Raw genomic sequence first — 11,891 nt, forward strand, 5'->3', positions numbered from 1 at the left:
GGTGGCCTTGTCTCCGACGAGCATCTCCATTGTCGGTCAACCTTCTTCGTCTTCTCCTTTAGTTTTTGCGCGCCGGTCGCGGATCCCGCGGGCACCCAGCCCGGCTGCCGCCCCTTGGTCACGCCGCTGCCTCGGGCCATGGCCCCACACCCACGCGCCCGTGCCCCGTGACCCCGCCTGACCCTGCATGCGGCATCGATGCAGAGGGCAGCAGCCGCGGCCGCTACCTGCTTCGCCGCGAGGCTACCCTGCCCCTTCCCGGCGCCCTCCTCGCGAGCGCGAGCGCGGCAAGCGCCGCCGCTGGCCCGAGTGCCCGACGCGCCTTCCTGCGCCGTGCGTTACCGCCACCGCCAAGCTCGTCGCCGCGCAGACGGCCGCCGTCCTGGTCCTCATCATCAGTACGGCGAGGTCCTCCACCTCCAGCTACCCTTCTTCGATGGACGAGGCCGGCCTACGCAGGCTATCGGGCGTTCAACTGAAGGGCTATCACAGCATGTCACGGCTGATTCAGCTGTGCAGATTGCTCCAAAATGAGTGAAATTCTGTTCTCTGTTTTTCTTTTCTTGTCATCGTTCAGTTTCAGCTAATACAGACGCAATTGGTGGTGGCCACTGGACAGGCCTGTGACAATTAAGGGTTGATTCAATATAGCTCGAGTTTTGACTTTTGATAGTTATCATTTGAACAGATTCGATGACAGTTCTAATTTACTTGATACGATCATAATGGAGATTGATGCATGAGATTGAGCTTCATGATTTGAAAGACCTAATAATAGTTTATTTGAAAGACCTTCGGTTAACTATACTTGCATTAACAAGAAGATGGCATGCAACTCAGCAATGTGATGCAATGCAACATGCTCAAGAAACCACAGCAAACTTTGTTTATTTCTTTACAAACTTCCCCAGATTCGAGTTATCGATCAAGCAAAAAAAAAGCTTAATAAGGGAAAATGCTGCATTCTCTCTCGCTGATCTCTTTGATGTGTCATTGCCGTCTCATGGTGTTCTTCAGCTTCAGTCGAAGACGGCCAGCTTGTCGTACTCCCGCCCGGCGATGGCCTTCTCCATTACAGCCCTGGGGCTGACGATGCCGTCGCCGTCAAGGAACAGCTTGAGCAGGTTCTTGGAGAAGCCGCTGACGAGCGCCACCCCCTTCTGCCCGGCCTCCACCGGCACGGCCTTGGAGTCCCTCAGGTTCCAGAATACCACCTCCGGCACGGCCGCGCCGTACCCAGCCTCCGTGAACTTGCGCACGATCGCCTCGTAGTCCGTCAACCACGGATTCGCCGACGCCTGGTCGAACTCCATGTCGCTGAACACGAACACGCGCCGCACCATTCGCTCCGGCGCCAGCCTAGCTCTCACGGCCACCTCGAGGATCTTGTCGAACACCGCCTGGAAGTTGGTGTTCATGCCCCAGTCCATGGTTCGAACGAAGCTTGTCTTCTCGTAGAGGGTCTCGCCGGCGATCTTGTGGAGCTCGGGCCGCTCGTTAAAGGTGATGACGCGGCCGCGCCAGGGGTCGTCGCTGAGCTCGGACACGAGGAGGCCCAGGGCCACGTACACGTCCATGGGCAGGCCGAACATGCTGCCGGACACGTCGCACACCGCGACGCAGATGCTCAGCTTGCCGAGCGCGCGCATGTCGTCAACCATGCGCTGCCACTGCAGGTCGGCCACGCCGCCGGCGTCGCCGAGGGAGGAGATGATCTCGTGCGGGAGCAGCGCGCCCGCGGCGATCCGCTTCTTGCCGTACTTGACGTCGGCGAGGTAGGCGTTGAAGCGGTTGGCGTCGTGCTTGAGGAAGAGCTCCTTGTAGTTCTTCATGGCCACTGAGGCGACGCGCGTGTACGCGACAGACTCCCACGCGCGCGCCGAGATGAAGACCTCGGGGAGCTTGAGCGCGCAGCGGAGCGGCACGAGCGCCACCCTGCGGAGCCTCTCACGCGCACGGTACGCGTAGTGCTCGTCCGCGAGGTCCGTGGCGAGCTCGGGCGCGGAGCCCTTGGGGAAGAGGCGCCGCGCAACGGCCTCGCAGAGCAGCGTGGAGCGGTCGTAGGAAGAGTCCAGCGACGGGCACCACTTGGCGGCGAGCGAGAACTCCCGGACCTTGCCATCGGCGAGCTTGCGCATGTCCTCCGCGAAAAGCCCCGCAAAGAGGTCGGCCGTGCGGTCGTGCAGGAAGCGGTAGGTGGGGTCGTTGCTGTACATCTCGACCGCCCTCGCAGCGGCCTCCGCTCTCCTGGTCCGGCGCGCCACCGCGGCCGTGGCCGCGAGTCCCCGGTCGTGCTCGAGGCTGGCCGCGACGCGCTCCTCCGTTGAAGAAGGCGCGCGGGTGCGGGGCGTACGGCTGCCGAAGAAGCCCCGGCCCCGGCCCCGGCCGCCGAAGCACCCGCGTCCCTCATCTTCGTGAGCGCGAGCGCTAAGCCGTGCTGCGCCGCCGTCCCGGCCGGCCGGAGCCCTGGCCACACTACTACAGAAATGAACTTGCGCAGCGTTGCATAATTGGCCTCCGTGGCGGGCACTATTTTTGCCCGCCACGGTAATTCGGTGGCCGGCCGGCCACTGAGACGCCCGCTGCGGTAAATCCCCATTTACCGCAGCGTACATCTTAACGCATCCGCCACGGTAAATCGATTTACCGTGGCAGGCACACTAAAAGGCCCACCACGGAAAAAGGTAAGGCCCAAATGGCCCAGCGCTGGCCCGATAGTTGTCTTCATATATAAGCCAGCACTTAGGGTTCCCTTTCACTCCTCTCACCCCCTTGCCCCCCCTTCTCACTCTTCTCAGACACAGCCGCACTCCCTTCCCACGCGCTGCATCCTGAGAGACGAGCCCCTCTCCCTCGACCCCCACCCCTACACTCCCCATCCTCTATCTCTCCCGGCGGCGGCGGCGCTCTTCTCGGCCATGGTGGCGCGGCTCGCGCGGGGCGGAGGGCGGTGCGGTGGCGCTGCTCGCGTGGGCAAAGGGCGGTGCCGTGGCGTGGCTCGCGCGGAGGGAGGGCGGCGCGGTGGTGCTGCTCGCGCGGGTGGAGGGCGGCGTCGTGGCATGGCTCGCGCGGAGGGAGGACGGCGCGTTGAGGCGGCTCGCGCGGGCGGAGGTTGTCGCGGCAGCCTGTCCTCCACCAGGCTACAGCGGCGCGGCGTCGTCTCGATCCGCCTCCAGCGATGGCCACGGCGGCGGATCTGCCCCGGCGAGGGCGTATCCGGCCCCAGCGAGGGTGGATCCGAACCCAGCGGCTCCACGTCGTCGATCCGGCCACCAGCGGCTCCACGGCGTCGATCCGGCCACCGATGGCTCCACGGCGTGAATCCACATCTGGCGCCCCTCTCCCGGCGGCTGGTGGGCCTGTCGACGGTGGATCCGGCGAGGTGGAGCTCAAGGCGAGCTCGCATCGGATCCCGGCGGTGCTAGGGTTTCGGTAGGGTTTCGGACTATTGGGTTGGAAACGGGCTCGCCGGTGGGCTGAGAATGGGCTCGCTGGCGGGCTCTTGGGTTTTTTTTTGTTTTTTAAAAACATTAACCGCGGCGGGCAAAGCCGCCCGCCGCGGTTAAGCCACGATTTACCGTGGCCTCTAGGCCGCGGCGGACGGCTTTGCCCGCCGCGGGAAACCGAAAACGCCCGCCTCCAGTAAAGTTTGTGTAGTAGCCTTCCACGCCGGCTCACACCCCGCTCCGTCGTTGCGGCGTCCGACAGGTGCTCTGGCGCGAAGCAGCGACGTCGTGGAGGCGGCGGCGCATCCGGCGTTGTCGCTGGAGCCGGCGGCTGTGGGCGATTTCTATCCACGGGCGGGAGGACTCTTTTCGGGGGAGGGGTGGTGTGCCGCCGGGTAGCTTTTCATCGGGAGTGGGATGGGGGTATGCCGAGTGAACGATTGTAAGTCCTGAGGGCAATATGGATAATTTTATTGGCGGGTCCCACATGTAAGGGCTACCAAACGGCGAAAATCCAACAGAACACGGACGGAATGGCTTGTAAGGCAAAGAAGTTTAGAGCAGTGACACCTGTCTGTGGTCAACTTTTTTAATAATTTATGTGTAATTATAAACTTTTTTAATGGCACCCACGTAAAAGCCTCTTCATCCAACGAGGGCCTACAAATAAAACCAAGAACCGGGCCGGCCCCGCATTAGCTGAGCCCAAAAGTAGCGTGCGTGTGGATATAAATCGTCGCATATACCCTCGTCCTCTCTATAGGTGCAGTGTAGACGAGCACGTACATATCGTACGTGGCGTAGGAAGAGGTGGCACTGGCCCTGGCACGGCACCTTCCGTCACCTCCGCGCCGCGCTCCTAGCTAACCACCTCCCCTTGTTTCATGGTGGAAGTGGAACAATAACAACCCGCCGCCGCCTCCGCGCGCCTGCGAATTGAATTGAGATACGAGGGAGGGAGTACCTGCTGGCAGCTAGCGGCGGCATGGATGCGGCGGTGGCGGCGGCGGCGGAGGCGAGGGAGCGGCTGCGGGCGAGCTTCGCGTCGGGGAGGACGCGGCCGGCGGCGTGGCGGGAGGCGCAGCTGCGCGGCCTGCTGCGGATGGCGGCGGAGATGGAGGACGACATCTGTGCCGCGCTCCACGCCGACCTCGCCAAGCCCCAAACCGAATCCTACGTCCACGAGGTATATACTGATCCATCTATCATCAGTTGTGTATGATTTGTTGTGATTTATTGTTATTATTATTATTATAGTCAGTGTATAAGGAGTGTACTGAACTTATACAGCTATATTAGTATAAATTGAAGAATTACTAATAACTCGTTTATGACACTTGTTTGCGATGTCTTTATTAGATATCGCTGGTCACCACCTCCTGCAAGTTTGCTCTCAAGAATCTCAAGAAATGGATGAAGCCCCAAAAGGTACCGTACTATCTATCTGTTGTAGTATGTGCGTAGTACGTGTCCACGCATTATTCTAGGCATGGAACGAACAGACCTCTGATCGGCCACATAGTAGTTGAAGAAGAGTCATGCATGCAGCCCAGACCTACATGGGCAGCTCTACGAGGCATACTGGCTCGTTCACTTAGCTGAAAAAAGCCGAAACAGGTCGGCTGATTTGTTGGAGAAAAAAATAATGTTCTGGCTGAAAAAACAAGTTGAAAAATACGGATTATAATACAAGCGAACATGACCACTTTTATTTGATCCTGTTTTTGCTTAATTACAAGTATAAAAATATCACTACAACACATGCATGTAAGTGATAATTACTGCCTTGGTCCCAAAAACATAAGAGACACGCTTTTCACTTGATATGGTCTTTTAAGATTAAACATTTTGACCGCTAATTTCTCCTACTCTCTCTATATATCATCATACATGCATGGCTACTAAAGTTTGATCATTACAAGATATTTCTAAATACGAATCCACTTTTGCAGCACAAGCTTTCAATATGACTAGATTAATTATTGTTGATCAAAATTGAATCTTCAAATACTTTGGGATATATAGAGGGAGTATTTTTGTAACTGAGAACTCTCTCTATATGTTGTTACGGTGGACAGGCCCTAATACGTGATCACACACGTCATGACTCACAAATAATGTACAGTACTGTACACATTTTGGATAACTACGCAGTTTCCAGAAGTAGCGTCGTTTGTTGGTCATTAATTAATTTCGATTGGAAGTTATTAGAACATACTTAAGGATGGCAACGGGGATGTACCCGTCGGGTATCGCCGGAACGTTCTCTTCCCAGCCACGGAGAATTCATCCCGTCCCCGTCTCCGTTAACTGTCTCGGGTATAGATTCTTGCCCATCCCCGTACCCGTCGGACATCGGTCGGGTAACAGATACCCGACGGGTTTTGCATACCCGATAAACAAGGACACTTTGGGTCGCAGCTTTGCAATCGGAGACATTTCTTCTTCGCCCGGGTATAAGTGTCGGAGTCTCGGAGATACCGAGGAGAAGGAGCGAGGTTGCGAGGAGGACGAGCAAAGGTGGCAGAGAGACCGAACTGAGGAAGCGAGGGGCATGAGCGCTCGTGAGGCAGGCGTGCTTGTGTTGCTGGCGGAGATGGTGAGGAAAAATTGAACTAGGATTTCTAAAACACACAAACTATATATATGATTGTTCAGATTTGGGCTAAAATACCTATGTTGAGTTTTTTGGGCCTAATACTCGCATGACAGCTCAAATAGTCGGGTTCCTCGACGGGTAACGGGGATGGGTAAACAAGAAACGTTTCCGTACCCGCTATACCCGTCGGGGATAGATTCTTGCCCATTTAGATGCCCGCGGGTAAAGATATGATCCCATCCCTGTTCCCTAATGAATCAAATACCCGTCGGATATCGGGTATCCGGGCCCGTTGCCATCTTTAAACATACTACAGTCAGTCAGTTAGTTGGTTACGGCATGTTGACATCTAATAAATTAAGCATCATAAATACAAGTGCACTTAGCTTCGAGACGATGCACCTGTGCAGCAACGCTCATCACAGTGTCTAGCAACAAATTAATGGATTCAAACCCTACTACGTGTTCCATAGCAGATGCCACGCACAATTGTAGAGTGTGAATCAATCCTTGATCAAACAATTACAAATGCTTGACAAGAGGGGCACTGTTGTCAAACCTCAATAGCTAAAGGTTCGATGAAAAAAGAAGAAGAAGATCCTTGAGGTTAGGTCTGTTCGCTTCGGCTTATTCTCTCGTATCTGGCTTATAATCCATGGCTTAAACAGTGTTTTCCTCTCACACCAAATCAACCAGCAGTACTTTCAACTATGACTTATAAGCCAATTCAGCCGAAACGAACATGCTGATGGCCCACCTGCAGCCAGCCATGAATTGGAGCGTCGTCCTGTTCTGGCATAGCCTCGTCATCAGCTTTTCTGCGTCCTTGTTCATTCACACCACCCGGTACGTACTACTGCACGGTGCGCGCCACCCAAAATCATTGCCCCATCTCCCAAACTAACTGCACTGCAGGCGGAAATCAATCAATGCGCAATGGAGTATCCTGTAATAATAAATCGTAACGACACGGTTGTTTTTGTTGTTGCTGTTGTTTTGCAGGTCCCCAGCCGGCTGCTGACGTTCCCGTCGACGGCAAGGGTCGCGGCGGAGCCCCTCGGCGTGGTGCTCGTCATCTCCGCCTGGAACTACCCCTTCTGTACGTAACCGAGCGCAAGCAAGTGTACCTAGCTAGTACTCGTAGCTATCACGTCGTCCGTGCCACGTGTCTTGTTCTCATGCGACACATTACAATTTTCACCGTGACCGTGAGGTAGCAGTAGATTCGATTGTACTACGTGTACAGTTGATTATATATTCTAACCACCGTAGTTAATTAATCGATCACGTATCAATGTACTGGAGCAGTGCTGGCCATCGACCCGGTGGTCGGGGCCATCGCCGCCGGCAACGCGGTGGTGCTAAAGCCGTCGGAGGTGGCGCCGGTCACGTCGTCGCTGCTCGCCGACCTGCTCCCGCGGTACGTGGACGCCTCCTGCGTCAGGGTCGTCCAGGGCGGCATCCCGGAGACCACCGCGCTCCTGGAGCTCAAGTGGGACAAGATCTTCTACACAGGTCCGTTGCGTTGGTCACCAATCAAGCCTGAATCATCGACCTCTTTCTTCATTCTTCCATGGCTGAAACTGATTGTCATTCAATAAATCTGGTGTCGTTTTGATTGATGGGATGATAACAATTTCAGGCAACAGCAAAGTGGGAGGTATTGTCATGTCCTACGCTGCCAAGCATCTGACTCCCGTCGTCTTGGAACTCGGCGGGAAATGCCCCGTCGTTGTCGACTCCAACGTCAATCTCCACGTACGTAAAAACCATCCCGGCCATTTCTTCCACTCATTACTAATAACCTTTTTCTTTTTTGTAAAGAGAAAAGGGAAGCGTAAGTTAATTCATAGTAAATTATGAATACGCAAATGTTGAGTGAAGGTTGCTGCCAAGAGGATCGCTGCGGGCAAGTGGGGCTGCAACAGCGGCCAAGCCTGCATCTCTCCGGATTACATCGTCACCACCAAATCATTTGCACCAAAGCTGGTAACAACAACGGTGTTTGTTTTTCTCTCACGACAAATCAGCATCGGCCGTTTTTCCGGTCAGCAACAGCACTCCACTGATTCTGTTCGTGCTCTTGGCGTGTGTGATGAAACCACCTTGGGCATGCAGCTGGAGTCCCTGAAGAAAGTGCTGGGCAAGTTCTACGGCCAGGACCCGCTGCGGTCGCCCGATCTGTCGCGCATCGTCAACTCCAACCATTTCAACAGGCTGAGGGGGCTCATGGACGACGAGACGGTCGCCGGCAAGATCGCCTTCGGTGGCCAGAGCGACGAGCAGCAGCTGTGAGTGAATTTATCTTACAGCAAGCATTGTTTTGTTTCTAGCCAGAGTTTTACCTTACCTGACAAATTCAGAATCTCAGAGCTTCCATAATATTCCTTCTTCGTCATGTTGCAGAAGGATCGCCCCTACACTGCTGCTGGATGTCCCGCTTGATTCAGCGATCATGAAGGAGGAGATTTTTGGGCCCCTGCTTCCCATAATCACGGTACGGAAAACGAAAACATCATGTTGTTGGATCATCAGATATCTCTCTCCTGACTCTGCTCCATTAAACATTTGTTTGTATTGTAATCTTGAATCGCATTCTGTTGTTTACACTGCTGTTGTTGCTAGGTTGACAGGATCGGTGAGAGCTTTGCCGTGATCAACTCCATGACCAAGCCACTGGCAGCTTACCTCTTCACCAACGACAGTCGGCTCAAACAACAATTCGAGAGGAACATCTCAGCGGGAGGGATGATATTCAACGACACCGGCATCCACGTACGCGACACTTACATTTGCATAAAAACATCAGCTGCAAAAAAGTGTTCCTGAATTGGGCTGGCTTACTGCATCAGCCACCATACATACGTAGCTGATGCTGACTGACTGACTGACTGCTTGCTTTCTGAACTGTTTGCGACGTTGCAGCTGACAAATCCACACCTGCCATTCGGAGGAGTCGGGGAGAGCGGCATGGGCGCGTACCACGGCGCCTTCAGCTTCGACGCCTTCACCCACAGGAAGGCCGTCCTGGACCGCAGCAGCTTCCTCGGCGAGGCCAGGGCCAGGTACCCGCCCTACACGCCGGCGAAGCTCAGCATCCTCAGGGGCGTGCTCAAGGGCAACCCGATGGCCATGGTTCAGGCTGCTGTTGGGTGTACAGGAGGAAGAAGAGCATGAACTGATTATTGATCCCTTCATCATACTGATTAAGCATGCATACACATTGGTGTGCTTTTTTTTTTTGGTTTGCAAAACATATAATACATTTCAGTGCAAGTACGAAGGATTTGCGCATGTAAATTTATTTGGAGAAACGGTTTGATAAATAAATTGTCCCCGCGTAGTCCTCAAGGGCGACACGGGCGGCCACCGACGCAGCCAGCCTCCACCCCTGTTCCCCACCTCACCGCCGCCGGAGCTACCCACCGGAGATCTGCGTGGCTGCTGCGAAGGCGGCGGCGGGGCTATTTCCCCAAGGATTCGGCCCCAAATCGAGCGGCAGCGGCATGGTTCGGCACGTGGTGCTGCGCCGTGCAGTGGATGTGGCTGCTACGGCGGCGTCGCGGCCGGATCCGGCGCCCTTGCGCCTGGATCTGGGCGGACTAAGGCCTGACGGTGGGCCAGGAACGGAGGTTCGGCGATGACGCCAACTGCCGTACAGGCAGCTCCTCCCGGCGCCCCTGCGGGTGGATCCGCATCTCCCTCGTGCCTCGACGGCTGCGTGAGGTGCTCCTGGCGGCAGGCCGTGCGGGGTGCTGCGGGCTGCGGTAGGCTGCTCGGCGGCGCGCCCACCGCTGGATCTGGCCGGGGAGCTGCCGACGCGGACGCGGCGCGCGGCAGAGGCGACGCTCAGCTGGAGATCGAGGGCAGCGCGGCGCGGCGGGAGGCCGTGGACGGCGCAGCTGCGTTGACGGTGACGCGTGCGTCGCCGGCGGCGTCAGGCTGCAGGACGCCGTTCACGGCGTCGGCGGCCTAATGGTTGCAGGGGCCGGATCTGGTGGTGGCCCTGCCGGCCGGCAGGGCTGCTGGCGGCTCCGGGGTTCGAGGGCCGGATGTGCGGCACTCTGACATCGGCGAAGCTGCGCGACGGCGGCCGGATCTGCGCAGCAGGCGAGGAAGGTCCGTGTTGGTGGCCGTGCGAGGTTGCGGCGACTGCAACGGGCCATGGTGGTGTGTGAGGTCGGAGGTTTCACTGGCATCTGCGCGTGTGGCGACTCGCGGGGTGGCAGTGATGGGGTGATGGCTTTGCGCAGCGGACGGACCGAGGCAATTGCCGTGCACCGGGTTGAGTAGCGAAGGCCTTGTCCCTCTTGGGCCGAAGATGGCGACGCCGGAGGGCGTCGTCTTCTTCCTTGGAAGCATCCATCGAACGTCCCTCTTCCCTTCGTGCGGTATGTCTTTCGTGGGTGAAAAGCGACGTGTTCCTCGGTGAAGGCGTCATTTTGGAAGCTCGTGCTCGGTCGGTCTGCCGCGGCAGCCAACGTTGTGGCGAGAAAGGTGGAGGTCTAGTTGAGCATTTAAGTGTACGGTGTCCATGGCGGAGGAATGAGAGGAGGGCGACGAGGAGGGCCTCGCATCTGCTTGGCAATGAGGGCGGCGGTCTGGTGGGACCGTATGCCGACTACGAAGTTGGTAAGGAGGCTCCCACGGAGTTGGCGATGTGCCGACGTGGGAGGTGGTGGCCAGCAGATTTGCGTTGCCGAGGTGACCTGCGTTGGCATGGCGGCGGGCGGTCCTGCACAACGACGATTGTTTCCCGTGTAAGGAGGCGTTCTGACTGGCTGGAGGACGTGTGTGGCACTTCTACGTTCGATGAGGCAGCTAGGTCCCGGAAGCTATGGTGTGCGCGTTTGGATCTCAGAGCACGGGATTGAGGCCCCGTTCGCTGATCTGAAACTTGGTTGAAACTGGCTGAAAACACTGTTCCGGCTGAATCGTTGTGAGAGAAAAACACTGTTCTAGCTAAAAAAAAGAAGCCGAACAAGCTATTTTTAAGACAAGCGAACCGAGCCTGACTTGGTGAGCGCCAGAGGCAGATGCTCACGCGTTTGGTTTGGCAGCTTACAGCGGGCTACGACGGCTAGCCCTACTTGGCGGGGTGGCTAGTCCGATATGGTACATCGTCTTGATAGACAGCGCAATCGGAGCTAATTGCGGGAGGGCTACACGGCTCGCAGCGACCTACAACGGCTTGTCCTGCTTGGCGGTAGGCTAGCCTGGTGTGTATCATCGTCGGTAACAATGGCGCGAGCAGTGACGACGGTGTTTTCGCCCTGACGTCCTTAGTCGTCTGGGGTTTGGCGGCGCAGTGGTGGTGTGGTGTAGGTGGTGATTTCTCTTTTTTCTTCTTTTTTTTGAGTTGAGCTTCAGCGTTGTGTAGTTCGTGTCGATATCCCAATCCAACGACTAGAGTTGTATTTTTTTTCTCTTTTTGTTGAGTTTGTTTTCTGGCGTGGTCGTTGCTCGTTGTTGTATCGTTATGCCTACTTTAAGTTTATCTTCTTTTTAATATAATCGGCAGCTCTCGTGTCTGATTGGTTTAAAAAAAATTGTTCCCAAATATGTATCAACCCCTTTGCGTAGCTATTCAAAGGAAAAAAGTGGCACTGGTTTTGTACAACGTAGGTCACTACCGTCCAAAGGGTAAAAAAAGTGACACCGCTTTCCTAGAGAGTACTATAGATCACTAAAGCCGAGCATCAAGTATATCTAGGCTCCTATAGCATTTCAAAAGCATCCCACACTACGGGCACGTTCGGTAAACTTTAGTTACTTTTAGTGAATAAAATATCAAACAATCTCATTAAAGTTTAGGGACCACTAAAGTTTAATGGCTTTTAGTCACT

The 11,891-nt window shown here is 55.7% G+C and overlaps 2 protein-coding genes across 2 annotated transcripts; one reads left to right on the top strand and one right to left on the bottom strand.

Annotated features, from left to right (window-relative positions):
• Positions 1–1,019: 1,019 nt before the first annotated feature.
• On the bottom strand, positions 1,020–2,615 carry LOC136507325 (uncharacterized). Its single transcript, XM_066502087.1, has one exon. It carries the CDS (start codon positions 2,613–2,615, stop codon positions 1,020–1,022), a length of 1,596 nt encoding a protein of 531 aa, XP_066358184.1.
• A 1,608-nt stretch (positions 2,616–4,223) lies between these two features.
• LOC136508151 (aldehyde dehydrogenase family 3 member H1-like) lies at positions 4,224–9,418 on the top strand. The gene is made up of 10 exons (XM_066502779.1): positions 4,224–4,632; positions 4,806–4,874; positions 7,048–7,144; positions 7,354–7,560; positions 7,688–7,803; positions 7,930–8,034; positions 8,164–8,336; positions 8,452–8,542; positions 8,671–8,820; positions 8,971–9,418. The coding sequence occupies exons 1-10, from the start codon at positions 4,432–4,434 to the stop codon at positions 9,220–9,222; spliced, it is 1,461 nt and encodes a 486-aa protein (XP_066358876.1). The 5' UTR covers positions 4,224–4,431; the 3' UTR covers positions 9,223–9,418.
• The last annotated feature ends 2,473 nt before the right edge of the window (positions 9,419–11,891 follow it).

This window comes from Miscanthus floridulus, chromosome 15, assembly GCF_019320115.1.
Source record: "Miscanthus floridulus cultivar M001 chromosome 15, ASM1932011v1, whole genome shotgun sequence".
NCBI classification, from domain to species: domain Eukaryota; kingdom Viridiplantae; phylum Streptophyta; class Magnoliopsida; order Poales; family Poaceae; genus Miscanthus; species Miscanthus floridulus.

Excerpts from the sequence above, each read along its gene's own strand:
- LOC136507325 (XM_066502087.1), bottom strand. The coding sequence starts at position 2,615 with ATGTACGCTGCGGTAAATGGGGATTTACCGCAGCGGGCGTCTCAGTGG.
- LOC136508151 (XM_066502779.1), top strand. The coding sequence starts at position 4,432 with ATGGATGCGGCGGTGGCGGCGGCGGCGGAGGCGAGGGAGCGGCTGCGG. Across the intron at positions 7,804-7,929 it reads ACTCCAACGTCAATCTCCAC|GTTGCTGCCAAGAGGATCGC; the intron begins GTACGTAAAAAC and ends TGTTGAGTGAAG. Across the intron at positions 8,035-8,163 it reads AATCATTTGCACCAAAGCTG|CTGGAGTCCCTGAAGAAAGT; the intron begins GTAACAACAACG and ends TTGGGCATGCAG.